The following is a 27,456-nucleotide window of genomic DNA, read 5'->3' on the forward strand; positions in this document are numbered from 1 at the left end:
CCAGGTGGGGTGGAGGAGAATGATTTATTAACATACATCAGCACGTTGCCAAGACACAATTTGTGCTTTCCAAAAAAAAGAGAAACAGTTACTGTACTGGAAAAGGGCCAAGCGAGGGGGCGGGGGCTCCGTCTGGGGACTGGTGGGTCCTTGCAGCTGAGAGGGCGAGGCCCCAGCCCCCCCCAGGGGGGCGCGTAACTCCTGTGGGGCAAGGCTGTCCCCTCGCGGGCGGGCGCGCTGCACACGCTGACGGGAGGGGCTGCAGCCAGCCCGAGCCGCGCCCACGGGTCACTTTATTGCCATGTTCCGTTTTGATTCGTGCAAAGTTCTGGGGAGAGCCGGTGGCGTGGGCCAAGGGGGCTCTGGCCCATGCACAGGGCACCAGCTGCCCATCCTCCCTCAGGGCACAAGGGCGGGCGCGTGGAGGATGGACAAGCTCAGCCCAGAGGCGGAGCGACCAGGGAAGGGGAGCGGGAGCGCCCACATGGCTCTTAGGGAGACAACTTTAAAAAAGGGAGAGGGGAAAGCTGTAAAAGGTGCCCTGGGGGGCAAGGGGCCGTGGGGCTGGCCCACCCAGCCGGGCCCTGGGGCCCGCGCCGACGGAGAGGGATGGGGCCGGGCCCCTCGCGGTGGCGGTCCTGTGGGGGTGACGCTCAGGGCCCATAGCTCTCCTCGTCCTCGGGCAGCGGGTCGGCGTCCCAGCAGGTGATGTCGATCTCTGGGGGAGAGGCAGCGGTTAGCCCGGGGGAAGGACGCAGGGCTCTGGGCTGCCCCACATGCATGGGGCTGCCCCACTCACCGGGGGGCTTGGCGTAGAACACGGCAGGGGACGTTTTGGCAGCAGGCTCCACCGGGCCGAACTCTTCGTCCTGCGACTGGCTGAAGTAGCCCTCGCTAGCCTGGAGGAGAAGGGGACGGCCATGAGCGGAGGCTGGGGGGTCCAGTCAGCCCTTTGCCCAGGGACTCTGGCTCCAGCCGGGCTCTGGGGGGGGGGGGCAGGCGCCCAGCTCACCTGCATCCCTTCCTTCTGGGCCATTTCCCCATTGGTCAGCAGCGGGGGCTCGGCCGGCTGCCCGCTGGCCTCCTGCTGGTAGCCGAGGGGCTCCGGGTGCGCCCCCTCTGAGGCCATGAGGCTGGCCAGCTCCGGCGCCTGCTCTGCGTCGCAGAAGGTGGCTGGAGGCTCAGGCAGCTCGTTGAAGTCCAGCAGGTTGTCGTCAGGGGGGGCGGGGGCTGCGGGGGGCTCGGCCACCTCCAGCAGGAGGGGCGCTGGCGTGGGCAGCTCCCAGGAGGCGGGCAGGCTGGGGGCAGCGCTGGCGTTCTGCCACAGGTCCAGGAGGGTCTCTGGGCTGGGGCCGGGGGGCTGCGTGGGGCCCGGGGACTCGGCCTCTGCTGGCAGCGCGGCCACAGGCTCCAGGAACACAAGGTCCTCGGTGGGGCCCAGCCCAGCCCCCTGTGCTGCTGTCCACGCGGGGCCCCCGGGCGGCTCGTCGAAGGCCCAGGGCTTGTCTGCCGCCGCCGGCCCCTCGCTGCTGGGCCCAGGCGAGTCTGCACAGAGCAGGAGAGAGCACGTCAGCCCCTGCCCCACGGCCAGCCTGCCCTCAGGCAGGGGCCCCCCTGCACCCCACCTTTCTGCGGGGCTGGCTGCATCCCATCGGCCAGAGCCCTCTCCGTCTGCTCCCCGGTGGGCGTGGAGGCCAGGCTGGAGTCACAGGGGCTGCAGCCCACGGCCGAGGCCTTTCTGTGAGTGTCCGACTGGCTGCCTGTGAAGGACCAAGACGGAGCTGAAGGGGCCCCAGGCAGACCCCAGCCAGCACCAGGGCAGGCTCCTCCATCGCATGCATGAGCCCTGCACAGTGCACACGGGCCACGGCAACGCTCCGGCCAGGCACAGATCACTGGGGTGTCTTCCCTGCGCCCCAAAGTGCGCCCCAGCCGTGCAGTCACCCGCAAAGGCCCCGCCGGAGCTGGGCACGCCACGGCACGCTGGCCCGGCCCGGCCCTGGGCCTGGCCCTCTGCCGGCTGCACCGGGCGCCCCTTGGTCACTTCAGAGACACACGGTTATTGTTCTGAAACCAACCCCTGCTCCCGGGACCCCCCGGCGCTCCTCTGACCCCGGCCCCCCCCGCCCCTGCTCCCGGGACCCCCCCCCGGCACTCCTCTGACCCCGGCCCCCCCCGCCCCTGCTCCCGGGACCCCCCCTGGCACTCCTCTGACCCCGGCCCCCCCCGCCCCAACCCTGCTCCCGGGACCCCCCCCCCGCGCGCCTCTGACCCCAGCCCCCCCGACCCTGCTCCCGGGACCCCCCGGCGCGCCTCTGACCCCGACCCCCCCCCGACCCTGCTCCCGGGACCCCCCCCCCGGCGCGCCTCTGACCCCGCCCCTCCCAACCCTACTCCCGGGACCCCCCGGCATACCTGACCCCGGCCCCCCCGACACTGCTCCCAGGACACCCTGACACTGCTCCCGGGACCCCCCCCCCCCGCACGCCTCTGACCCCCTGCCCCCCACTGAGTCTTCTCCCGGGAATCCCCAGCCCCTCTGACCCTGTTCCCAGGAAGCCCCTGGCACGCCTCTGACCCCGGGAACTCCCTCCTCCCCAGCACACTTTTGACCCCAGCCCCCCCGACCCTGCTCCCGGAACCCCCCCCCCCCCCAGGCACGCCCCTGATCCCAGCCCCCTCCCTGCATGTCTCTGACCCTGGCCCCCTGCTGAGTCTGCCCCTGAGCCCGCCCCCCCTGCTCCTGGCACGCCCCTGACCCCGGCCCCTCCCTGCTCCCGGAACCCCCCCGGCATGCCCCTGACCCTGGCACACCCCGACCTCAGGCCTCTCCTGGCATGCGCCAGGCCCCCACCCGGCTCCCCCTGCTCCCAGTCCACCTGGCACTGCCCTGGTCCCTCCCAGCATGCTCCTGACCCCAGCCTCCCGCTGAGTCTGCTCCCGGACACCCCCCCCGGCATGCCCCTGACCCCAGCCTCCCGCTGAGTCTGCTCCCGGAACCCCCCCCCCCGGCATGCCCCTGACCCCAGCCTCCCGCTGAGTCTGCTCCCGGACCCCCCCCCGGCATGCCCCTGACCCCAGCCTCCCGCTGAGTCTGCTCCCGGACCCCCCCCCGGCATGCCCCTGACCCCAGCCTCCCGCTGAGTCTGCTCCCGGACCCCCCCCCCCGGCATGCCCCTGACCCCAGCCTCCCGCTGAGTCTGCTCCCGGACCCCCCCCCGGCATACCCCTGACCCCAGCCTCCCGCTGAGTCTGCTCCCGGAACCCCCCCGGCACGCCTCTGATCCCAGCCCCCCGGTGACCCTGGCCCTGGGACCTCCCCCCGGCACGCCTCTGACCCCGACTCCCCCTGGTCCCGGAACCCCCCCGGCATGCCCCTGACCCCAGCCTCCCGCTGAGTCTGCTCCCGGACCCCCCCCCCGGCATGCCCCTGACCCCAGCCTCCCGCTGAGTCTGCTCCCGGAACCCCCCCCGGCATGCCCCTGACCCCAGCCTCCCGCTGAGTCTGCTCCCGGACCCCCCCCCGGCATGCCCCTGACCCCAGCCTCCCGCTGAGTCTGCTCCCGGACCCCCCCCCGGCATGCCCCTGACCCCAGCCTCCCGCTGAGTCTGCTCCCGGAACCCCCCCCGGCATGCTCCTGACCCCAGCCTCCCGCTGAGTCTGCTCCCGGAACCCCCCCCCCGGCATGCCCCTGACCCCAGCCTCCCGCTGAGTCTGCTCCCGGACCCCCCCCCGGCATGCCCCTGACCCCAGCCTCCCGCTGAGTCTGCTCCCGGACCCCCCCCCGGCATGCCCCTGACCCCAGCCTCCCGCTGAGTCTGCTCCCGGAACCCCCCCCGGCATGCTCCTGACCCCAGCCTCCCGCTGAGTCTGCTCCCGGACCCCCCCCCCGGCATGCCCCTGACCCCAGCCTCCCGCTGAGTCTGCTCCCGGACCCCCCCCCGGCACGCCTCTGATCCCAGCCCCCCGGTGACCCTGGCCCTGGGACCTCCCCCCGGCACGCCTCTGACCCCGACTCCCCCTGGTCCCGGAACCCCCCCCCCGGCATGCCCCTGACCCCAGCCTCCCGCTGAGTCTGCTCCCGGACCCCCCCCGGCATGCCCCTGACCCCAGCCTCCCGCTGAGTCTGCTCCCGGACCCCCCCCGGCATACCCCTGACCCCAGCCTCCCCAACCCTGCCCACCCCCGACATGCCCCTGGCCCCAGTTCTAGGCAACGCGCCTATCCGCAAAGCCCTGAGCCCAGCCCCAGCACCCACCAACCCCCAGCCAGCAAGGTTCCTGGGTCTCCCGCTTGGCCCCCACGGCTCCCTGCTCCTGTCTCCCCAGCAAAGGGCCCCTGCCCTGCAGTGAGCGGGTGCAGGCTCTGGGGCCGCGGGCTGGGCACCGCTACCTACATGGGAAGAAGGAGGAGAGGTTTGGGGTGCGGTGGCAGAGGCCATAGGGGAAGGGGGTCCGCGGGGGGGAGGAGGAGGAGGAGGAGGAGGAAGGTGGCCCGCTGTCAGGTGCCTTTATGAAAGGACAGTGCAGACGACCTGCGAGAGACAGACAGACAGACAGACGCACGGAGACAGACAGCAAAGAGAAGGGTCAGTCTCCAGACAGCACAGGTGGGGCTGCCCCCAGGGAGCAGGGCAGTCGTGGGGGTGGGGCGCGGGGGGACGTGCCTGTACTTGTCTCCTGGTCCCATCAGCCCTGCCTGGCAGGCTCGGGCCGGGACGCTGGGCCAGCCGCCAGCACACGGGCACTGGGGAGCGACCAGCCCAGCAGCTCTGGACAGACCGGGCCCCTCTCCAGCCCCGGAGCCCACCAGCAGGTCAGAAACCCTGTGCCAAGCCCTGCCCGGTCCCAGGCCTCCTGCGCCCGGACCTGCCCGCCCAGAGGCGCACTGCCCACGTTTCCCCAGGCCCCGCCCCCTTACCCGCCTGCCCAGAGCCGCACTGCCCACGTTTCCCCAGGCCTCCTGCGCCCGGACCCGCCCGCCCAGAGCCGCACTGCCCACGTTTCCCCAGGCCCCGCCCCCTTACCCGCCCGCCCAGAGCCGCACTGCCCACGTTTCCCCAGGCCCCGCCCCCTTACCCGCCCGCCCAGAGCAGCACTGCCCACGTTTCCCCAGGCCCCGCCCCCTTACCCGCCCGCCCAGAACAGCACTGCCCACGTTTCCCCAGGCCTCCTGCGCCCGGACCCGCCCGCCCAGAGCCGCACTGCCCACGTTTCCCCAGGCCCCGCCCCCTTACCCGCCCGCCCAGAGCCGCACTGCCCACGTTTCCCCAGGCCCCGCCCCCTTACCCGCCCGCCCAGAGCCGCACTGCCCACGTTTCCCCAGGCCCCGCCCCCTTACCCGCCTGCCCAGAGCCGCACTGCCCACGTTTCCCCAGGCCCCGCCCCCTTACCCGCCCGCCCAGAGCCGCACTGCCCACGTTTCCCCAGGCCCCGCCCCCTTACCCGCCCGCCCAGAGCCGCACTGCCCACGTTTCCCCAGGCCTCCTGCGCCCGGACCCGCCCGCCCAGAGCCGCACTGCCCACGTTTCCCCAGGCCCCGCCCCCTTACCCGCCCGCCCAGAGCCGCACTGCCCACGTTTCCCCAGGCCCCGCCCCCTTACCCGCCCGCCCAGAGCCGCACTGCCCACGTTTCCCCAGGCCCCGCCCCCTTACCCGCCCGCCCAGAGCAGCACTGCCCACGTTTCCCCAGGCCCCGCCCCCTTACCCGCCCGCCCAGAGCCGCACTGCCCACGTTTCCCCAGGCCCCGCCCCCTTACCCGCCCGCCCAGAGCCGCACTGCCCACGTTTCCCCAGGCCCCGCCCCCTTACCCGCCCGCCCAGAGCCGCACTGCCCACGTTTCCCCAGGCCCCGCCCCCTTACCCGCCCGCCCAGAGCCGCACTGCCCACGTTTCCCCAGGCCCCGCCCCCTTACCCGCCCGCCCAGAGCCGCACTGCCCACGTTTCCCCAGGCCCCGCCCCCTTACCCGCCCGCCCAGAGCCGCACTGCCCACGTTTCCCCAGGCCCCGCCCCCTTACCCGCCTGCCCAGAGCCGCACTGCCCACGTTTCCCCAGGCCCCGTCCCCTTACCCGCCTGCCCAGAGCAGCACTGCCCACGTTTCCCCAGGCCCCGCCCCCTTACCCGCCTGCCCAGAGCCGCACTGCCCACGTTTCCCCAGGCCCCGCCCCCTTACCCGCCCGCCCAGAGCAGCACTGCCCACGTTTCCCCAGGCCCCGCCCCCTTACCCGCCCGCCCAGAGCCGCACTGCCCACGTTTCCCCAGGCCTCCTGCGCCCGGACCCGCCCGCCCAGAGCCGCACTGCCCACGTTTCCCCAGGCCCCGCCCCCTTACCCGCCCGCCCACAGCCGCACTGCCCACGTTTCCCCAGGCCCCGTCCCCTTACCCGCCCGCCCAGAGCCGCACTGCCCACGTTTCCCCAGGCCCCGCCCCCTTACCCGCCCGCCCAGAGCCGCACTGCCCACGTTTCCCCAGGCCCCGCCCCCTTACCCGCCCGCCCAGAGCCGCACTGCCCACGTTTCCCCAGGCCCCGCCCCCTTACCCGCCCGCCCAGAGCAGCACTGCCCACGTTTCCCCAGGCCCCGCCCCCTTACCCGCCCGCCCAGAGCAGCACTGCCCACGTTTCCCCAGGCCCCGCCCCCTTACCCGCCCGCACAGAGCAGCACTGCCCACGTTTCCCCAGGCCCCGCCCCCTTACCCGCCTGCACAGAGCCGCACTGCCCACGTTTCCCCTGGCCCCGCCCCCTTACCCGCCTGCACAGAGCCGCACTGCCCACGTTTCCCCAGGCCCCGCCCCCTTACCCGCCCGCCCACAGCCGCACTGCCCACGTTTCCCCAGGCCCCGCCCCCTTACCCGCCCGCCCAGAGCCGCACTGCCCACGTTTCCCCAGGCCCCCTGCGCCCGGACCCGCCCGCCCAGAGCCGCACTGCCCACGTTTCCCCAGGCCCCGCCCCCTTACCCGCCCGCCCAGAGCCGCACTGCCCACGTTTCCCCAGGCCCCGCCCCCTTACCCGCCCGCCCAGAGCCGCACTGCCCACGTTTCCCCAGGCCCCGCCCCCTTACCCGCCCGCCCAGAGCAGCACTGCCCACGTTTCCCCAGGCCCCGTCCCCTTACCTGCCCGCCCAGAGCCGCACTGCCCACGTTTCCCCAGGCCCCGCCCCCTTACCCGCCCGCCCAGAGCCGCACTGCCCACGTTTCCCCAGGCCCCGCCCCCTTACCCGCCCGCCCAGAGCCGCACTGCCCACGTTTCCCCAGGCCCCGCCCCCTTACCCGCCCGCCCAGAGCCGCACTGCCCACGTTTCCCCAGGCCCCGTCCCCTTACCCGCCCGCCCAGAGCAGCACTGCCCACGTTTCCCCAGGCCCCGCCCCCTTACCCGCCCGCCCAGAGCCGCACTGCCCACGTTTCCCCAGGCCCCGCCCCCTTACCCGCCCGCCCAGAGCCGCACTGCCCACGTTTCCCCAGGCCCCGCCCCCTTACCCGCCCGCCCAGAGCCGCACTGCCCACGTTTCCCCAGGCCCCGTCCCCTTACCCGCCCGCCCAGAGCCGCACTGCCCACGTTTCCCCAGGCCCCGCCCCCTTACCCGCCCGCCCAGAGCAGCACTGCCCACGTTTCCCCAGGCCCCGCCCCCTTACCCGCCCGCCCAGAGCCGCACTGCCCACGTTTCCCCAGGCCCCGCCCCCTTACCCGCCCGCCCAGAGCCGCACTGCCCACGTTTCCCCAGGCCCCGCCCCCTTACCCGCCCGCCCAGAGCCGCACTGCCCACGTTTCCCCAGGCCCCGTCCCCTTACCCGCCCGCCCAGAGCCGCACTGCCCACGTTTCCCCAGGCCCCGCCCCCTTACCCGCCCGCCCAGAGCCGCACTGCCCACGTTTCCCCAGGCCCCGCCCCCTTACCCGCCCGCCCAGAGCCGCACTGCCCACGTTTCCCCAGGCCCCGCCCCCTTACCCGCCCGCCCAGAGCCGCACTGCCCACGTTTCCCCAGGCCCCGCCCCCTTACCCGCCCGCCCAGAGCCGCACTGCCCACGTTCCCCCAGGCCCCGCCCCCTTACCCGCCCGCCCAGAGCCGCACTGCCCACGTTTCCCCAGGCCCCGCCCCCTTACCCGCCCGCCCAGAGGCGCACTGCCCACGTTTCCCCAGGCCCCGCCCCCTTACCCGCCTGCACAGAGCAGCACTGCCCACGTTTCCCCAGGCCTCCCGCCCCCTTACCCGCCCGCCCAGAGCCGCACTGCCCACGTTTCCCCAGGCCCCGCCCCCTTACCCGCCCGCCCAGAGGCGCACTGCCCACGTTTCCCCAGGCCCCGCCCCCTTACCCGCCCGCCCAGAGCAGCACTGCCCACGTTTCCCCAGGCCCCGCCCCCTTACCCGCCCGCCCAGAGCCGCGCTGCCCACGTTTCCCCAGGCCCCGTCCCCTTACCCGCCCGCCCACAGCCGCACTGCCCACGTTTCCCCAGGCCCCGCCCCCTTACCCGCCCGCCCAGAGCCGCACTGCCCACGTTTCCCCAGGCCCCGCCCCGTTACCCGTCTGCCCAGAGCCGCACTGCCCACGTTTCCCCAGGCCCCGCCCCCTTACCCGCCCGCCCACAGCCGCACTGCCCATGTTTCCCCAGGCCCCGCCCCCTTACCCACCCGCCCAGAGCCGCACTGCCCAGGCCCCGCCCCAGCCCAACTCTTCCCTCAGGCCCCACCCCACGTTTCCCCAGGCCCCGCCCCAGCCCAACTCTTCCCTCAGGCCCCACCCTCTCTGCTTAAGGCCCGCCCCTCACTCATGTCTTCCTGCCCTACCTTTCCCACTGCATTCCAGTGTGAGCAGCCAAGGGATGTGCAAAGCCCAGCTCCGCAGGGTGCCCGGGCAGGCAGGTCCCAATCACACCTGCCGCAGCCCGGGAGCAGCCAGGCACAGCCCCCCTGCGGAGCTAGGTCCAGCCCCCAGCCCCGGGGAAGTGCCCACTACTGCGTCTGCCCTGCCCCTGGGAGCCCCCACCCACCAGCCAGGGGCCCCCACTGTCCCGCACCACAGCCCTGCGACCCCTGCTCCTCCAGGGGCTGCCGCAGCCTGAGTCGGAGCCTGGTGCTGCACGAGCCACCCCCCAGGGTCGGGCGAGATGCTGCCACTCCGCCCCCCCTTTCCACTCCGCCCCCCCCGCTGCCACTCCGCCCCCCCTTTCCACTCCGCCCCCCCCGCTGCCACTCCGCCCCCCCTTTCCACTCTGCCGCCCCCCGCTGCCACTCCGCCCCCCCTTTCCACTCCGCCCCCCCCGCTGCCACTCCGCCCCCCCTTTCCACTCCGCCCCCCCTGCTGCCACTCCGCCCCCCTTTCCCTCCGCCCCCCCCGCTGCCACTCCGCCCCCCCTTTCCACTCTGCCGCCCCCCCGCTGCCACTCCGCCCCCCCCTTTCCCTCCGCCGCCCCCCCCCGCTGCCACTCCGCCCCCCCTTTCCAGTCCGCCGCCCCCTTTCCAGTCCGCCGCCCCCCCGCTGCCACTCCGCCCCCCTTTTCCACTCCGCCCCCCCCGCTGCCACTCCGCCCCCCCTTTCCACTCCGCCCCCTTTCCACTCCGCCGCCCCCCCCCCTGCTGCCACTCCGCCCCCCCTTTCCACTCCGCTGCCCCCCTGCTGCCACTCCGCCCCCCCTTTCCACTCCGCCGCCCCCCACTGCCACTCCGCCCCCCTTTCCACTCCGCCGCCCCCCCTTTCCACTCCGCCGCCCCCCCGCTGCCACTCTGCCCCCCCTTTCCACTCCGCTGCCCCCCCCCGCTGCCACTCCCCCCCCCCTTTCCACTCCACCCCTCCTGTCCACTCCGCCGCCCCCCCGCTGCCACTCCGCCCCCCCTTTCCACTCTGCCCCTCCTGTCCACTCTGCCGCCCCCCCCGCTGCCACTCCGCCCCCCCTTTCCACTCCGCCCCCCTTTCCACTCCGCCGCCCCCCCCCGCTGCCACTCCGCCCCCCCTTTCCACTCCGCCCCCCCCGCTGCCACTCTGCTGCCCCCCCGCCACTCCGCCCCCCCACCCAACTGGCTCCAGTGTCCGGGCAGCACAGCCGAGCAGCTTCTGCCAGGTTCCCTTCTCAGCCCGACTTTCCAATCAAAACCCGACACGAGGAAACCCCATGTGCCCTGCCCCCCAACCCCAGAGCCAGCCCCCAACACACAGCCCTGCCCCCCAACCCCAGAGCCAGCCCCCAACACACAGCCCATCCCCCACCCCCAACACACAGCCCTGCCCCCAAACCCCAGAGCCAGCCCCCAACACACAGCCCATCCCCCACCCCCAACACACAGCCCTGCCCCCCAACCCCAGAGCCAGCCCCCAACACACAGCCCTGCCCCCCAACCCCAGAGCCAGCCCCCAACACACAGCCCTGCCCCCCAACCCCAGAGCCAGCCCCCAACACACAGCCCATCCCCCACCCCCAACACACAGCCCTGCCCCCCAACCCCAGAGCCAGCCCCCAACACACAGTCCTGCCCCCCAACCCCAGAGCCAGCCCCCAACACACAGCCCTGCCCCCCAACCCCAGAGCCAGCCCCCAACACACAGCCCTGCCCCCCAACCCCAGAGCCAGCCCCCAACACACAGCCCTGCCCCCCAACCCCAAAGCCAGCCCCCAACACACAGCCCATCCCCCACCCCCAACACACAGCCCTGCCCCCCAACCCCAGAGCCAGCCCCCAACACACAGCCCTGCCCCCCAACCCCAGAGCCAGCCCCCAACACACAGCCCTGCCCCCCAACCCGAGCCAGCCCCCAACACACAGCCCATCCCCCACCCCCAACACACAGCCCTGCCCCCCAACCCCAGAGCCAGCCCCCAACACACAGCCCATCCCCCACCCCCAACACACAGCCCTGACCCCCAACCCCAGAGCCAGCCCCCAACACACAGCCCATCCCCCACCCCAACACACAGTCCTGCCCCCCAACCCCAGAGCCAGCCCCCAACACACAGCCCTGCCCCCCAACCCCAGAGCCAGCCCCCAACACACAGCCCTGCCCCCCAACCCCAGAGCCAGCCCCCAACACACAGCCCATCCCCCACCCCCAACACACAGCCCTGCCCCCCAACCCCAGAGCCAGCCCCCAACACACAGCCCATCTCCCACCCCCAACACACAGCCCTGCCCCCCAACCCCAGCGCCAGCCCCCAACACACAGCCCTGCCCCCCAACCCCAGAGCCAGCCCCCAACACACAGCCCTGCCCCCCAACCCCAGAGCCAGCCCCCAACACACAGCCCATCCCCCACCCCCAACACACAGCCCTGCCCCCCAACCCCAGAGCCAGCCCCCAACACACAGCCCATCCCCCACCCCCAACACACAGCCCTGCCCCCCAACCCCAGAGCCAGCCCCCAACACACAGCCCTGCCCCCCAACCCCAGCGCCAGCCCCCAACACACAGCCCTGCCCCCCAACCCCAGCGCCAGCCCCCAACACACAGCCCTGCCCCCCAACCCCAGCGCCAGCCCCCAACACACAGCCCTGCCCCCCAACCCCAGAGCCAGCCCCCAACACATACTCCTCAGAGCCAGGTCCCCACCCCCAACACCCCCCCTGCTCTCTCACCTGTCCTGTGGCTGAAGGGGGACGTGGCGTCGGAGCTGCCCGTGGCCACTCGCTCCTGCTGCTTGAAGAACTCGCGGGGGTTGTCGGGGCGCTGGGCGATGATGGCGGCAGCTTCCTGTCGAGGAACAGGCAGAGCCGGCAGGGTCCTGGTGCAGTGCCCCTCGGCCGCCCCCTGCCCCAGGCCCTCCGCCCCGGGCCCCCTGCCCCAGGCCCTGCACCACCCAGCCCTGGCCCCCATGACCTCCTCTTGCCCCATACAGGCTCCACTCCCATGCCAAGCCTGGCCACCCAGACCCCCTGCCTGCCCCACCATCCCAACCCAAACTTCTCGCCACCCCACTGCCATGGCCTGGCCTCCCGACACCCCCAGCTGCCCTTCCCGGGCCAGCCCCACGCCACCCAGCCCAGGCCCAGCAGGAGGGGGGTAGCGCGGCTCCCGCCAAGCTGCGCTCACCTCCACTTCCGACTCTGACTTCTTCAGCTGCTGATCCTCCTCCGGCGGCTGCTCACCCTGGCGAGAGCCGCAGTGTCAGCCCGCGGCTCTCAGGGACCCTCCCAGACCACCGCGGGCTCCAGCGCCCCCCACGCTGGCAGGGGAAAGGGGCTCCGCAGGGCCGGGCCCCGGGAGGGCTGACGGGTGCAGGGGCCGTGGGCAGGCTGGGGGGCAGCACGTGACTTACGAAGATGGACGGCTGCTGCAAGCGCTGCCTGGCCTCCTCCTCCTCCAGGGTCTGCTGTTTCCGCCTGTCCCAAACAGCCAGCAACCACCTGAGCAGCTGCCGGGGGCAACCACAGAGTCCCCCACAACCGCCCACCACAGCCCCCTACCCCCAACATGGTACCAGCAACCCTCCAACAACCCCCAACCGCCCCTCTCCCCACACCATGCCCCCATGCACACAGGGAAGGGGCCTAGGGTTGCCACTGGACACGCTTGACATGACATGACAATCGACATTCCATCGTATTTCGAAAACTCCGGACGTTTCTATTTTCTCCATTTGTTTCCCGGACAGAACGCTCAACTACTGGACTGTGTGGCTGAAAACCGGCTGCCTGGCAGCCCTCGGAGGGCACAGAGCCACTGTCCCTTGGTCCCTCCCGCATGATGGGGGCATGAACCCCTCCCCCGAGAACCAAGCGGGGCCCTGCGCTTGCCTGTGCTCCTCGATTTGCTCCTCCCGCTCCCGATAGCGCCGCTCCCGCTCCTCCTGCTCCACCCGCTCCTGCTCCATGCGCTCCTGCTCGAAACGCAGCCGTTCCTCCAGCACCTTCTGCCGCTCCTCCTCCTTCCGCAGCTCCTCCTCCTTCTGTGGGGCAGCCCGTCAGCCGTGCCTGCCGCCGGCCCCCCGCACCCGCAGGGCGCCCACCTAGCACCCTCCCCAGGACAGCTCGCCTGTCCCGCCTGCCACCGGCCCCGCGCACCCGCAGGGCGCCCACCTAGCACCCTCCCCAGGACAGCTCGCCTGTCCCGCCTGCCGCCGGCCCCGCGCACCCGCAGGGCGCCCACCTAGCGCCCTCCCCAGGACAGCTCGCCTGTCCCGCCTGCCACCGGCCCCGCGCACCCGCAGGGCGCCCACCTAGCGCCCTCCCCAGGACAGCTCGCCTGTCCCGCCTGCCACCGGCCCCGCGCACCCGCAGGGCGCCCACCTAGCGCCCTCCCCAGGACAGCTCGCCCGTCCCGCCTGCCACCGGCCCCGCGCACCCGCAGGGCGCCCACCTAGCGCCCTCCCCAGGACAGCTCGCCCGTCCCGCCTACCGCCGGCCCCGCGCACCCGCAGGGCGCCCACCTAGCGCCCTCCCCAGGACAGCCTGTCCGTCCCGCCTGCCGCCGGCCCCGTGCACCCGCAGGGCGCCCCCCTAGCGCCATCCCCAGGACAGCTCGCCCGTCCCGCCTGCCGCCGGCCCCGCGCACCCGCAGGGCACCCCCCGCGCACTCTCCCCAGTACAGCTCGCCCGTCCCGCCTACTGCCGGCCCCGCGTACCTGCAGGGCGCACCCTCCCCAGGACAGCCTGTCCGTCCTGCCTCCCGCCGGCCCCGCGTACCTGCAGGGCACCCCCCGCGCACCCTCCCCAGGAAAGCCTGTCCGTCCTGCCTACCGCCGGCCCCGCGCACCCGCAGAGCGCCCACCTAGCACCCTCCCCAGGACAGCTCGTCCGTCCTGCCTACCGCCAGCCCCGCGTACCTGCAGGGCACCCCCGCGCACCCTCCCCAGGACAGCCCGTCCGTCTTGCCTACCGCCGGCCCCGTGCACCCGCAGGGCACCCCCGCGCACCGTCCCCAGGACAGCCCGTCCGTCCCGCCTGCCGCCGGCCCCACGTACCTGCAGGGCGCCCCCCGCGCACCCTCCCCAGGACAGCCCGTCCGTCCCACCTACCGTCGGCCCCACAGGGCACCCTCCCAAGCACCCTCCCCAGGACAGCCCGTCTGTCCCGCCGACCCCGCACACCCGCAGGACCCCCGCCCAGGGCTAGCGCCAGTTCCCAACAGCTCCAGGGATGCGGTGGCCAGATAGCAAGTCCTGCTCTGCCACCAGGTGCCTAGAAGCTCTAGGGGAGCTTCGTCCAAAGCTGGCCCCTAACCCTTGCCCACTGCAGGCAGCCCACTGGTGCCGTCCCCAGGCTGGGCCCAGCTCCCCGCCCTAGTTTGGGGGCGCTCACACGTGGCCTGAGGCGACCAGCTCCCCCTGCACGTGCCACGTCTGCGCCGAGAGCATCTTAGGCTTTGCAGAGTCCCACCCAACCCTGGGCACAGGGGGGCGCCCCCTGGCTGCTGCCTCCAGCCAGCCCCTCGCTGCCCCCACCTTGGCCTGCTCCCAGAACTGCTCCCGGTTAAGCCGCTTCATCTCCACGGCCGCATCTGTCTTCTGATACGTTGTACCCTGGAACAGCAGCGGGTCAGCGGGGCAGTGGTGCTCTGGCACGGGGGCAGTGTCCTGGGGGGCACCTCTGGCGGGTGTCGGAGGCACACCATCTTGGGGAGGGGGTCGGTCGGGGGCAGAGCACGCAGTCTGCTGTGCGGGGTTGGGGGGCATGGCGCACCATCTCCCAGTGGGGGGGTTAGTGTGGGGGTGGGCCCCGCCATCTCCCGGGGGGGTCGGTTGGGGGGCTGGCTGCGGGGGGGGGGTTGGTTGGGGGGCAGCCCTCGCAGCCAGAGAGATTCTCCTGCAGTGTCGGTGCGACCGAGAGCTCTTGCCCCGCAGGGTCAGTGGGGCTGGGTGCCCCTTTGTGCCCCCAGGCTGGAGCCGGCGCCGTGGGCACCGAGACGAGCCTGCGACGGAGGCGGGGCCCGACGTACCACAGGCTCGGCGTTCTCCTCCTCCCGCAGCCGCAGGCGGTGCAGCACGGGGCTGGCGACGCGGGCCAGGCCGTTGGAGAGGCGCTGCCCGATGGCCCCCGGGTCCACATCCTCCACGCTGCTGGCGTTGACGATCACGTCGACGCCCTGCGCCGGGGAGAGCGGCACGGACACACCCGCCCGCAGGCAGCTGAGCCGGCAGGCAGGAGCTGGCCGGGGGCGTGGGGGAGGGACAGGGAACCCCGAGGCTCCTGCCTGGGGATGGGAAACCCTCAACTAGTGGGGGCTGCACAGGCAGCTGAGTGGCAGGCCAAGGGGGGCTCGGGCCATTCTGCCCGCCACTCCCTTCCAGCTGGGGGATGGGGCCCCAAACCTTCCTCCTGGGCCAGAGAGACGGACCCAGCAACACCCCCTCCCCGCCAGCCGGCCCGGTCGGCAGGGGCTGGTCCTCTCCCTGCTTGCCTGGCTCTGGCCCAGCCCAGCGCCCGCAGGGTCAGGCAGGGGCCGGGAACGAGGGCAGTGCAGAGCGAAAGCCTGGCCAGAGGCTCCCCGCCCGCCTCCCGGGGCCCGGGGCTCCCCGCCCGCCTCCCGGGGCCCGGGGCTCCCCGCCCGCCTCCCGGGGCCCGGGGCTCCCCGCCCGCCTCCCGGGGCCCGGGGCTCCCCGCCCGCCTCCCGGGGCCCGGGGCTCCCCGCCCGCCTCCTGGGGCCCGGGGCTCCCCACCCGCCTCCCGGGGCCCGGGGCTCCCCACCCGCCTCCTGGGGCCCTGCTTATTGCTGGCCAGGGGCCGCCCGCACTGACCTGGAAGAACTCGGCGACCTTGGCCACGTGGCTGGCGCAGGCACACTTGCGGGCATCGGCCACGTCCTCCCCAACCTGCCACGGCACGGAGTGAGTGAGGCGGGCCCCAGGTCTGGCGCAGGCAGGAGTGGAGATGTGGGGGGCCCCGACAGCTCCTCTCCCCGTTGCCACGCCCAGGGCAGCTCGGCCAATGGCAAGGCAGAGCTGCGGGACCGTCACTCCCGGCAGGGCGGGCACGTGGCTCCGCCTGGATCCCAGGGGCCCAGTGAGGCTCCAGGGCGCTGGGGCAGCCCTACCCCCCTGGCCACCCCAGCGGGGCCCGGTGCAGGGACACAGAGCTCCACTAGGTGGGGTCCCTGGAAAAGCTCTGGGGCCCCGAACACCACAGGCCCCCCCAAGCTCCGGCAGGCCCATCGCACCCCCCAGGCCTGTGCCGAGTCTCCCCCGCCAGCCGGGGGCGCTGCGCGGGGCTCAGACACGCACTGCCAAGTGGCTGGAGGGGCTAGAACCGCCCCACCCCCACTCGCCCCCTCCTGCGCACAGACTAGTGTCAGGCCAGGAACACCCCCCCCAGCATGTAGGGCAGGCACCCCACTCCTGCAGAACGGCCCGGCTCCACCCCTCGCTGCATCCCACCTGTGGGGCTGCAAACAGGCCAAAAGGGGGTGTCCCGGCCTGCACCCCCGCATGGAGCCCTCTGCCCCACTCACCCAGTTGACCAGGACGTATTTGGGCAGGGCTGCCTGGGGCTCCTTCACGCTGCAGAAGCCATACATCACCTTCTGGTTCTCAAAGTGGCCAGAGAGCTCCTGCAAGCCGCCTCCTGCCGGGCGGGGAGGAATCACAGGCGCTCAGTGTGTCCCCCCACGGGCGAGGAGGAATCACAGGCGCTCAGTGTGTCCCCCCACGGGCGGGGAGGAATCACAGGCGCTCAGTGTGTCCCCCCACGGGCGGGGAGGAATCACAGGCGCTCAGTGTGTCCCCCCACGGGCGGGGAGGAATCACAGGCGCTCAGTGTGTCCCCCCACGGGCGGGGAGGAATCACAGGCGCTCAGTCTGTCCCCCCACGGGCGGGGAGGAATCACAGGCGCTCAGTGTGTCCCCCCACGGGCGGGGAGGAATCACAGGCGCTCAGTGTGTCCCCCCACGGGCGGGGAGGAATCACAGGCGCTCAGTGTGTCCCCCCACGGGCGGGGAGGAATCACAGGCGCTCAGTGTGTCCCCCCACGGGCGAGGAGGAATCACAGGCGCTCAGTGTGTCCCCCCACGGGCGGGGAGGAATCACAGGCGCTCGGTCTGTCCCCCCACGGGCGGGGAGGAATCACAGGCGCTCGGTCTGTCCCCCCACGGGCGGGGAGGAATCACAGGCGCTCGGTCTGTCCCCCCACGGGCGGGGAGGAATCACAGGCGCTCGGTCTGTCCCCCCACGGGCGGGGAGGAATCACAGGCGCTCGGTGTGTCCCCCCACGGGCGGGGAGGAATCACAGGCGCTCGGTGTGTCCCCCCACGGGCGGGGAGGAATCACAGGCGCTCGGTGTGTCCCCCCACGGGCAGGGAGGAATCACAGGCGCTCGGTCTGTCCCCCCACGGGCGGGGAGGAATCACAGGCGCTCGGTGTGTCCCCCCACGGGCAGGGAGGAATCACAGGCGCTCGGTGTGTCCCCCCACGGGCAGGGAGGAATCACAGGCGCTCGGTCTGTCCCCCCACGGGCAGGGAGGAATCACAGGCGCTCAGTGTGTCCCCCCACGGGCGGGGAGGAATCACAGGCGCTCAGTGTGTCCCCCCACGGGCGGGGAGGAATCACAGGCGCTCAGTGTGTCCCCCCACGGGCGGGGAGGAATCTCAGGCGCTCGGTCTGTCCCCCCACGGGCGGGGAGGAATCACAGGCGCTCGGTCTGTCCCCCCACGGGCGGGGAGGAATCACAGGCGCTCGGTCTGTCCCCCCACGGGCGGGGAGGAATCACAGGCGCTCGGTCTGTCCCCCCACGGGCGGGGAGGAATCACAGGCGCTCAGTGTGTCCCCCTACGGGCGGGGAGGAATCACAGGCACTCGGTGTGTCCCCCCACGGGCGGGGAGGAATCACAGGCGCTCAGTGTGTCCCCCTACGGGCGGGGAGGAATCACAGGCACTCGGTGTGTCCCCCCACGGGCGGGGAGGAATCAGAGGCGCTCAGTGTGTCCCCCTACGGGCGGGGAGGAATCACAGGCGCTCAGTGTGTCCCCCCACAGGCAGGGAGGAATCACAGGCGCTCGGTGTGTCCCCCTACGGGCGGGGAGGAATCACAGGCTCTCGGTGTGTCCCCCCACGGGTGGGGAGGAATCACAGGCGCTCAGTGTGTCCCCCCACGGGCGGGGAGGAATCACAGGCGCTCGGTGTGTCCCCCCACGGGCGGGGAGGAATCACAGGCGCTCAGTGTGTCCCCCCACAGGCAGGGAGGAATCACAGGCGCTCAGTGTGTCCCCCCACGGGCGGGGAGGAATCACAGGCGCTCGGTGTGTCCCCCCACAGGCAGGGAGGAATCCCAGGCGCTCAGTGTGTCCCCCCACGGGCGGGGAGGAATCACAGGCACTCGGTGTGTCCCCCCACGGGCGGGGAGGAATCACAGGCGCTCAGTGTGTCCCCCCACGGGCAGGGAGGAATCACAGGCGCTCAGTGTGTCCCCCTACGGGCGGGGAGGAATCACAGGCACTCGGTGTGTCCCCCCACGGGCGGGGAGGAATCACAGGCGCTCAGTGTGTCCCCCTACGGGCGGGGAGGAATCACAGGCACTCGGTGTGTCCCCCCACGGGCGGGGAGGAATCACAGGCGCTCAGTGTGTCCCCCTACGGGCGGGGAGGAATCACAGGCACTCGGTGTGTCCCCCCACGGGCGGGGAGGAATCACAGGCGCTCAGTGTGTCCCCCTACGGGCGGGGAGGAATCACAGGCGCTCGGTGTGTCCCCCCACGGGCGGGGAGGAATCACAGGCGCTCAGTGTGTCCCCCCACAGGCAGGGAGGAATCACAGGCGCTCGGTGTGTCCCCCCACGGGCGGGGAGGAATCACAGGCACTCGGTGTGTCCCCCCACGGGCGGGGAGGAATCACAGGCGCTCAGTGTGTCCCCCCACGGGCAGGGAGGAATCACAGGCGCTCAGTGTGTCCCCCTACGGGCGGGGAGGAATCACAGGCACTCGGTGTGTCCCCCCACGGGCGGGGAGGAATCACAGGCGCTCAGTGTGTCCCCCTACGGGCGGGGAGGAATCACAGGCACTCGGTGTGTCCCCCCACGGGCGGGGAGGAATCAGAGGCGCTCAGTGTGTCCCCCTACGGGCGGGGAGGAATCACAGGCGCTCAGTGTGTCCCCCCACAGGCAGGGAGGAATCACAGGCGCTCAGTGTGTCCCCCTACGGGCGGGGAGGAATCACAGGCACTCGGTGTGTCCCCCCACGGGTGGGGAGGAATCACAGGCGCTCAGTGTGTCCCCCCACGGGCGGGGAGGAATCACAGGCGCTCGGTGTGTCCCCCCACGGGCGGGGAGGAATCACAGGCGCTCAGTGTGTCCCCCTACGGGCGGGGAGGAATCACAGGCACTCGGTGTGTCCCCCCACGGGCGGGGAGGAATCAGAGGCGCTCAGTGTGTCCCCCTACGGGCGGGGAGGAATCACAGGCGCTCGGTCTGTCCCCCCATGGGTGGGGAAGTATCCACAGGCTGGCTGTCCTCCCCCCAGGTGGCAAGTGCTTTGGGGAGGGGTGTTTAGGCTCTCTAGCCCCCCTTGGCAGGAGGCCCAGGGCAGGGGACCCCTTACCTCCCGACGCAGCCAGCTTCAGGTCATCAGAGTCATCCTCGTAGGTGTACAGAGCCCTGCGGGAGGAGAGCCTGTGAGGGGCACAGCAGCGCTCCACTGCAGCCTGCACCCCACCAGCAGGGGGCGGCCTTGCGCCATGCACAGTGCACCTGCTGCAGGAGCTGGGGTGGGCCGGACCCCCCCATAGCAAGGGGGGCCAGCAGGGGGCGGGCGGCTGGACTCTACACTGGGCACTCCAGCTACAATGCGAAGTCCCTCCCTGGGGCAGTGGTGTGTGGGCCTGGGGGCTGTCAGCGTGGGCCTCTCCTCTCCCTCCACAGCGGGGCCAGCCTGCTCGGCCACCAGGGCTCCAGGCCAAAGGTCAGCGGGAGCAGGGCGGCGCCCGAGGCCCAGGGAGAAACCCCCCCTGGCTGCGCCCAGTGAAAGGCGACGGAATCCCAGTGCCTGGCGCCCACTGGGCGAGCAGGGAGCCTGGGGGAGGGCGGCAGGGACTGGCAGCGGGAGGGGGAAATGGGTCCCAGCCCCCCGCCCTAGCTGCCAAGCAGGCCCTTTTCGCCAGCCCCCCAGGCAGCGTGCTGGCAGCTCCCCTACGAGCTGGGGGGGACCAGGCTTCACCCCTCTGGGGCCAGTCAGCAGCTGTCAGGCGGGCCCGTGGGCCTGGGGCAGCAGCCCCCCCCAGGCCGGAGCTGCTCACGTTCCCGGCTGCGTGAGCCCCTGGCAGGGAGCAGCAGCAAATCAATGAGCCATCAGGGTGCGATGGGGACTCCATGGAGACGGTTCCTTGGATACCGGCCCCTCTCCAGGCTGGGCTTGGCACGGCCCCCGCCCCCTGCCCCCCGTGTGTCCCCTGCCCCCCACAGCGGCCCCTCCTCAAAGGTGGGGGTGGGCAGCCGGCAGAGTCGGTCCAGGGCTGGTGGGCGAAGGCAGGGAAATTTCAGCTTATCTAGGCAACCAGCATCCTGTCTCCATGGCAACCACCCAGCTCTCCAGCTGGGATGGAACTCACAAGAGGAGGTGATTAGTGGGGAAGTGGGGGGGGGGGGCGCTGGTCTCTGGCAGGGGCACTAGCTGCAGCACATCCCCCCTGTGCCCCCCCTGTGCCCCCCCCCGACACAGACCACTCCCCACTGCGGACTGCCCCACCCGGGCCTCCCCCCACCCCCAGGCTATCTGCATTTCCCCATCCCAGGCCCCGAGGGCTTGCTGCTTGGTGAAGCCGGGGCATTTGCTGACTCACCACATTCCCAGTCTGATGAGCTGTGAGCCCTCCGCCCCCCAGCCTGCCCTGTCCCATGTGGGGGGGAGGGCCGCATGGGTGCAGTGGCAGGAGGGGGAATCATGCGCCCTGGCCCCAGGCAGTCACCAGCAGGCGTCTGTCACCCCTCCCTGGGGGCCCCAAGGAAGGACTGCCACATCCCGCCCCCTCCCACCCTGCCCCTTGCTCTGCCTGGCTCCCAGCCCCCTTTCACACACCAAACCCAAAGCCAGGCATGCTCCCCTTCCCACAGGAGACTGGCCCCCCCGCCGTGAGACACAGAGAAGGACACCAGGGAGGCGAGTGCTAACCCGCTGGATCGCAGCCCAGGGCACCGCTGCAACTCACCAGAACAGAGGGGAGTCCCGAAGGGCAGCGCCCCAAGACACCGTCCTGCTCAGCAGTGGGGAGCCCCCGGGGACCTGCGCCCCACAGGCCCCAGTGGAGCGGGTCCAGCCTGGACCTGCACAGACCCCAGCACCGGGCGCTGCCCATCTCCCGGCAATGCCCCGAGGCTCTGCCAGTGCCAGGCAGCACCCTGTGCAGGGAACAAGCCCTCATTTCCCCACCCCCACCCCAGCCCCCCCAGTGCACAGGGCAGGCTGGGGCTAGAGATGCCCATGGGAAGCGTGAGGGCCCTGCCGGGGGGCAGGCTGGGGCTGCAGGTGCCCACGGGAAGCGTGAGGGCCCTGCCGGGGGGCAGGCTGGGGCTGCAGGTGCCCAGGGGAAGCGTGAGGGCCCTGCCGGGGGGCAGGCTGGGGCTGCAGGTGCCCAGGGGAAGCGTGAGGGCCCTGCCGTGGGGCAGGCTGGGGCTGCAGGTGCCCACGGGAAGCGTGAGGGCCCTGCCGGGGGGCAGGCTGGGGCTGCAGGTGCCCAGGGGAAGCGTGAGGGCCCTGCCGGGGGGCAGGCTGGGGCTAGAGATGCCCACGGGAAGCATGAGGGCCCTGCCGTGGGGCAGGCTGGGGCTGCAGGTGCCCACGGGAAGCGTGAGGGCCCTGCCGTGGGGCAGGCTGGGGCTGCAGGTGCCCACGGGAAGCGTGAGGGCCCTGCCGGGGGGCAGGCTGGGGCTGCAGGTGCCCACGGGAAGCGTGAGGGCCCTGCCGTGGGGCAGGCTGGGGCTGCAGGTGCCCACAGGAAGCGTGAGGGCCCTGCCGGGGGGCAGGCTGGGGCTAGAGATGCCCATGGGAAGCGTGAGGGCCCTGCCGGGGGGCAGGCTGGGGCTAGAGATGCCCACGGGAAGCGTGAGGGCCCTGCCGGGGGGCAGGCTGGGGCTGCAGGTGCCCACGGGAAGCGTGAGGGCCCTGCCGTGGGGCAGGCTGGGGCTGCAGGTGCCCACGGGAAGCGTGAGGGCCCTGCCGGGGGGCAGGCTGGGGCTAGAGATGCCCATGGGAAGCGTGAGGGCCCTGCCGGGGGGCAGGCTGGGGCTGCAGGTGCCCACGGGAAGCGTGAGGGCCCTGCCGTGGGGCAGGCTGGGGCTGCAGGTGCCCACGGGAAGCGTGAGGGCCCTGCCGGGGGGCAGGCTGGGGCTGCAGGTGCCCACGGGAAGCGTGAGGGCCCTGCCGGGGGGCAGGCTGGGGCTGCAGGTGCCCAGGGGAAGCGTGAGGGGCCTGCCGGGGGGCAGGCTGGGGCTGCAGGTGCCCAGGGGAAGCGTGAGGGCCCTGCCGGGGGGCAGGCTGGGGCTGCAGGTGCCCACGGGAAGCGTGAGGGCCCTGCCGGGGGGCAGGCTGGGGCTGCAGGTGCCCACGGGAAGCGTGAGGGCCCTGCCGGGGGGCAGGCTGGGGCTGCAGGTGCCCATGGGAAGCGTGAGGGCCCTGCCGGGGGGCAGGCTGGGGCTGCAGGTGCCCACGGGAAGCGTGAGGGCCCTGCCGGGGGGCAGGCTGGGGCTGCAGGTGCCCACGGGAAGCGTGAGGGCCCTGCCGGGGGGCAGGCTGGGGCTGCAGGTGCCCATGGGAAGCGTGAGGGCCCTGCCGTGGGGCAGGCTGGGGCTGCAGGTGCCCATGGGAAGCGTGAGGGCCCTGCCGGGGGGCAGGCTGGGGCTAGAGATGCCCATGGGAAGCGTGAGGGCCCTGCCGGGGGGCAGGCTGGGGCTAGAGATGCCCATGGGAAGCGTGAGGGCCCTGCCGGGGTGCAGTCTGGGGCTAGAGATGCCCACGGGAAGCGTGAGGGCCCTGCCGGGGGGCAGGCTGGGGCTGCAGGTGCCCACGGGAAGCGTGAGGGCCCTGCCGGGGTGCAGTCTGGGGCTAGAGATGCCCACGGGAAGCGTGAGGGCCCTGCCGGGGGGCAGGCTGGGGCTGCAGGTGCCCACGGGAAGCGTGAGGGCCCTGCCGGGGGGCAGGCTGGGGCTGCAGGTGCCCAGGGGAAGCGTGAGGGCCCTGCCGGGGGGCAGGCTGGGGCTGCAGGTGCCCACGGGAAGCGTGAGGGCCCTGCCGTGGGGCAGGCTGGGGCTGCAGGTGCCCACGGGAAGCGTGAGGGCCCTGCCGGGGGGCAGGCTGGGGCTGCAGGTGCCCACGGGAAGCGTGAGGGCCCTGCCGTGGGGCAGGCTGGGGCTGCAGGTGCCCACGGGAAGCGTGAGGGCCCTGCCGTGGGGCAGGCTGGGGCTGCAGGTGCCCACGGGAAGCGTGAGGGCCCTGCCGGGGGGCAGGCTGGGGCTAGAGATGCCCACGGGAAGCGTGAGGGCCCTGCCGTGGGGCAGGCTGGGGCTGCAGGTGCCCACGGGAAGCGTGAGGGCCCTGCCGGGGGGCAGGCTGGGGCTGCAGGTGCCCACGGGAAGCGTGAGGGCCCTGCCGTGGGGCAGGCTGGGGCTGCAGGTGCCCACGGGAAGCGTGAGGGCCCTGCCGGGGGGCAGGCTGGGGCTGCAGGTGCCCACGGGAAGCGTGAGGGCCCTGCCGTGGGGCAGGCTGGGGCTGCACTGCGGGAGCAGGAGCGGTGCTGCGGGCAGAAAACGGACACACCTGGTCTGGGGCATGGTGGGGGCCTGTGCAGGACGGAGGGATATGGGGCCAGGCCAGTGCCTGGTGCCCCAGCCCCACTGCGGGAGCCCCCTCCTCACCCAGGGCGCACAAGACCGACGCCACAGGGATGCTCAGGGGCCGGCCCAGCCTGGCACACTCACAAGCCAGCCTGACCTTCCATGAAGTCACACTCTGGGCAGCTAATTTTAGCAGCCTGTTCCCCGTGCGCCTGGCCCCGGGCCAATGGTGCAGTGCTGGTGTCAGCGAGTGCATGGGGCTGTCCCGGAGCCCAGGGGTGGCTGGGGTGACAGGAGTCAGGCCAAGGAGGAAGAGACCTGAAGGGCGATGGTAGACAGAGCAAAGCATAAATGCCCAGCACACGTCACCTCGGGAAAACCTGCCCTGCTCTCTGCCAGGCCCGGGCAGAGCTGAGCCACTCAGCAGCCCGGCTCCTGCAGCAGGGAGTTCCACAGGCCAGTGTTATGTCAAGCAGGCCCTGCAGCCTCCTCAAACAGCCAGGCCTGTGGCCCTTTGGGACCATTCCCAGACCCTGCACAGCCAGGCCCGGGGCGCCCAGGGGGTCAGGGCCCTGCAGGGAGGCCGCGGGGACAAAGCCAAAGGAACTGGAGGCTGGGGGGGAGGGGCTCATGCTTGAGAGACCCTCCCAGACCTCCCCTTTGCCTGCCCTTGAACACCGGCAGCCAAGCCCACGTGGCCCCAGGCCGGGGAAGCAGAGGCTGCAGGCCTGGACGTGCTTCAGAGGGGCAGCGGGGAGTCCCGGACCCCCCGGCACAGCCTGGAGGGGGAGAGGCCCCAGCCCAGCCTGACCTGCCACATGTGTTTCCAATGCAGCCGCGGCCCAGCCGCCCGGCGTGGAAAGCAGCCGGAATTCCTTTCCGATGGAGTAATGGGCCCAGCCGCCTCCTCCAGGCGGGAAGGGGGAGGGGCTGCTCTGACCCCAGGCCCTGGGGATGCCCCAGACTAAACACGCTCTCCTCTGCTTGGCCAATGCCCCTGCTCAGGGTGGCTCGGACAGCACCTCTCCCCGGCCCCCTCAGCCCTGGCCAGCCTCCTGCCCGTGCCCCACCAGAGCCTGAGGCCAGCGGCTTCCACAAAGCTGCCAGCCCAGAACCACGGGGGAGGGAGGGAGGCCTGACCCCGGCTCCCCTCTCCAGCCAGGGCAGGACGGGTGTGAGGCCGGGCGCCGTGGGAGGCTGCTGCGGGGGCTGTCGTGCACCACCCAGCCTGTGCCCAGGGGCTGCATGGCTGGCTGAGGGGCAGTCGCATAAGCAGCCCATTGTTCAGCGCGCGCAGCGTTCCCGGGGGCCGCCTTGGGTGGGCAGAGCTGGCCCTGGTGCCCCAGCTCCCAGGAGCGCTTCGTGCCCAGCCCCTGCGCGGCTCAGCCTGAGCACTGGGGAGGCAGCCTGGAGGGTGCCCAGCGGGCACGGCCTGTGGTTGGTCGGGCCGAGGTTCGCTGGACAGGGGCGCCCACGAGCCACAGGGGCAGAGTCCTGCTGAAGCCGTGCGCCCAAGGGCCAGCCCAGAGTGACGGCCCCCCGTGCGCCCTGTTGTAGCCCCGGCCACTGCAGGGCCGGCCGGGGGCAGCCTGCACGTGCCAGCTGGCCTCCCCTGCCTGCGGGCGGGCGGACGTGCCCCGGCCAGGGCGCGCAGCTCGGCTCTGCCAGGCCTCCACTCTGGACGCAGCCACTCGGAGACCCGGCAGGTCCCACTTGGGCCGCCCATGGCCGCCGGCCCAGCAAGCGCCACTGGCGCCGTTTGCCTCCCGCGCGCGGCTGGGCCTGGCAGTGCGAGCCCGGGCCCAGGGACCACCTTGTCGGGGCCTAGCCGCTGCAGCCGGCCCCCAGCCCAGCGCCTGCCTCCCCTCCTGCCGCCGACCAGAGGCTGCTTTGCCTTGACCTCCAGCCACCCTGCGCCCAGCACCTCCAGGGCCCCGGGCCGGAGGGGGGGAGCCCAGGGCTCAGTTCCTTCCCCAGCTCTGCCTCTAGCCCAGGCCCCGGCCATGTTCAGCATTCCCCCTCACCGGGCTGCTCAGAGCTCCCCTGGCCTCCAGCTGCCCCCTGGCCGTCTCCCCACAAGCCTCCGCAGCTGCTCCCTGGCCCAGCCCCCCAAGGGGCTCACGTGGGGCAGGGCCGCATCCCTGCTCCTGGGCAGAGGGCGAGAGGGGCAAGAAGCCGGGGGGGCCTGGGGAGGGCAGAGCAGCAACTGGGGCGGATGAAGCGCAGACTCGAGAGTGCCCGGGCACGGCGGGGGCAGGGGCCGCAGGCGGCGAATCGGGCGGGGCACTGGGTGTGCCGGGGCTGTGGCTCCAGGGCCAGGCCCTGCCCTGTCCCAGTGCTGCTGGCAGCTGGGCTCCGAGAAAGGCTCCAGGCCGGAGCACGCAGGGAGCTGCCAGGCCACCCTGCCAGATGCAGCCATTTGCTCCCCTCCCTGCCTGGACAAAGCAGCAGAGGAGCTGCCTGGCTCCCATCCCGGGGTGGGGGAGGGGCAACCCGCCAGAGCGTTTGCACCTGAGCCTGGCTCCCATGGGGGAGCTGGAGCCCCGGCCCGCGCCCTGGGGTCACAAGAATCCCGGGAGCTTGGGGGGCAGGACAGGCGCCGCGGGGCCGCCTCGCTCCCAGCCCGGGAGTTCGGCACAAGGAACCACCCAGGGGCCAAGCTGCTGCCAGGCCCAGCACATTCGCCCTGGGGCCCCAGACAGCGCCAAGGGGACCCCGCTCCCCGGCTGCTCCTCGCGAGCCGCAGGTACCAGCACCCCAGCGGCACCGCCCAGCCCCGACCCGGCCCTCCAGCAGGAGCCACTGGGGGCCCAGCACGGGCGGGGGCGCTGCCCGGAGAAAGGGGGGCAGGAACAGGCGCCCAGTGGGGCGGGCCCGGGCCCGGCCGGAGCCAGATGCAGCCCACGGGGGCGGGTGCTCCCGCCAGGGCCAGCGGGAGGAGGGGCACGGCTGGCAGCCCCCCGCCCGCCTCCCCCAGCCCCCCACCCGCCTCCGCCCCCCCCCTCCCCCTCCCCAGCCCCACCCTCCTTTGTGCGGCTCGCGCTGCACACACCGGCCCCCCGAAGGCCCCGCAGCCCCAGGCCGGGGGGCCGCTGGGAGCCGGGGGCTGCGGGCTCCGCCAGAACCGCGGCCCGAGCCCGGGACCTGCTGCAACCTGGGCAGGGCTCGCGCGGCGCCGGGCCCGTTTCCTCCTGGCGCATCCCCCGCCCCGCAGCGGCCCCCGGCCCCGGGGGGCTCCGGGCGTCCTCGGCCAGCGCAGCCCGCCCCGAGGGACCTGGCCCCGGCCCCGGCCCGGCCGCGCCGCCCCTGCGCTACGGTGGGCGCCGGGCCGGGTCCGGGGTCCGGGGTCCGGCCCCCCGCAGGCAGGCACCGCGCGGAGCCGCCCAAAGCGCCGGGCGCTCACCAGTCCGTGGGGCTGCCCTCGCCGATCACCTCCTGGTAGGCGGCCAGCAGCGCCAGCCGGTGCGCCCCGAAGCTCACGCCAGCCATGCCGGGGCCGCGAGCCGCGCGAAGGACCCGGCCGCCCGCCTGCCTCGGAGACACTGCAGCAGCCGGGCGGGCGGGGCGGGCGGGCCAGGGGCGGGCCGGCTCCGCCCGCCGCCGCGCCCGCCCGGCCCCGCCGCCGCATCCTGGACCCCCCCCGGGTACCCACAGCGCCCCCCGCCCCGCCAGGCCCCCGGACCCCAGTGACCGCCCGCCCCCTGCCCATCCATCCCCCCCCCCCCGGGTACCCACAGCGCCCCCCGCCCCGCCAGGCCCCCGGACCCCAGTGACCGCCCGCCCCCTGC

At 73.2% G+C, this 27,456-nt stretch overlaps 1 protein-coding gene across 5 annotated transcripts; it reads right to left on the minus strand.

Moving 5' to 3' along the window:
* Positions 1 to 5: 5 nt before the first annotated feature.
* DBN1 (drebrin 1) lies at positions 6 to 27,230 on the minus strand. Of its 5 annotated transcripts, none has more exons than XM_089769399.1 (15): positions 27,072 to 27,230; positions 19,446 to 19,501; positions 16,370 to 16,482; positions 15,660 to 15,734; positions 14,861 to 15,007; positions 14,367 to 14,444; positions 12,721 to 12,872; positions 12,243 to 12,306; positions 12,017 to 12,073; positions 11,563 to 11,677; positions 4,398 to 4,535; positions 1,626 to 1,760; positions 1,013 to 1,545; positions 800 to 899; positions 6 to 718 (listed from the first exon to the last, which is right to left on the minus strand). In XM_089769399.1, the coding sequence occupies exons 1-15, from the start codon at positions 27,155 to 27,157 to the stop codon at positions 654 to 656; spliced, it is 1,914 nt and encodes a 637-aa protein (XP_089625525.1). In that variant the 5' UTR covers positions 27,158 to 27,230; the 3' UTR covers positions 6 to 653. The 5 variants fall into 5 exon arrangements, with proteins under 5 accessions (XP_089625525.1, XP_089625524.1, XP_089625526.1 ...); XM_089769398.1 differs by having other exon boundaries at positions 14,861 to 15,115; XM_089769400.1 differs by lacking the exon at positions 4,398 to 4,535 and having other exon boundaries at positions 14,861 to 15,115.
* Positions 27,231 to 27,456: the final 226 nt, after the last annotated feature.

This window comes from Pelodiscus sinensis, chromosome 16 (genome assembly GCF_052426305.1).
Source record: "Pelodiscus sinensis isolate ZL-2025 chromosome 16, ASM5242630v1, whole genome shotgun sequence".
Lineage (NCBI taxonomy): Eukaryota > Metazoa > Chordata > Testudines > Trionychidae > Pelodiscus > Pelodiscus sinensis.

What these genes read in the sequence shown, in the direction of transcription:
- DBN1 (XM_089769398.1), bottom strand. Translation starts at nt 27,157, where the DNA reads ATGGCTGGCGTGAGCTTCGGGGCGCACCGGCTGGCGCTGCTGGCCGCC. An exon ending in AGTCAGAGTCGGAAGTGGAG is followed by an intron (nt 11,678 to 12,016) that starts GTGAGCGCAGCT and finishes GTTCCTCGACAG; the next exon opens with GAAGCTGCCGCCATCATCGC. An exon ending in CCCAGAAGGAAGGGATGCAG is followed by an intron (nt 900 to 1,012) that starts GTGAGCTGGGCG and finishes CTTCTCCTCCAG; the next exon opens with GCTAGCGAGGGCTACTTCAG.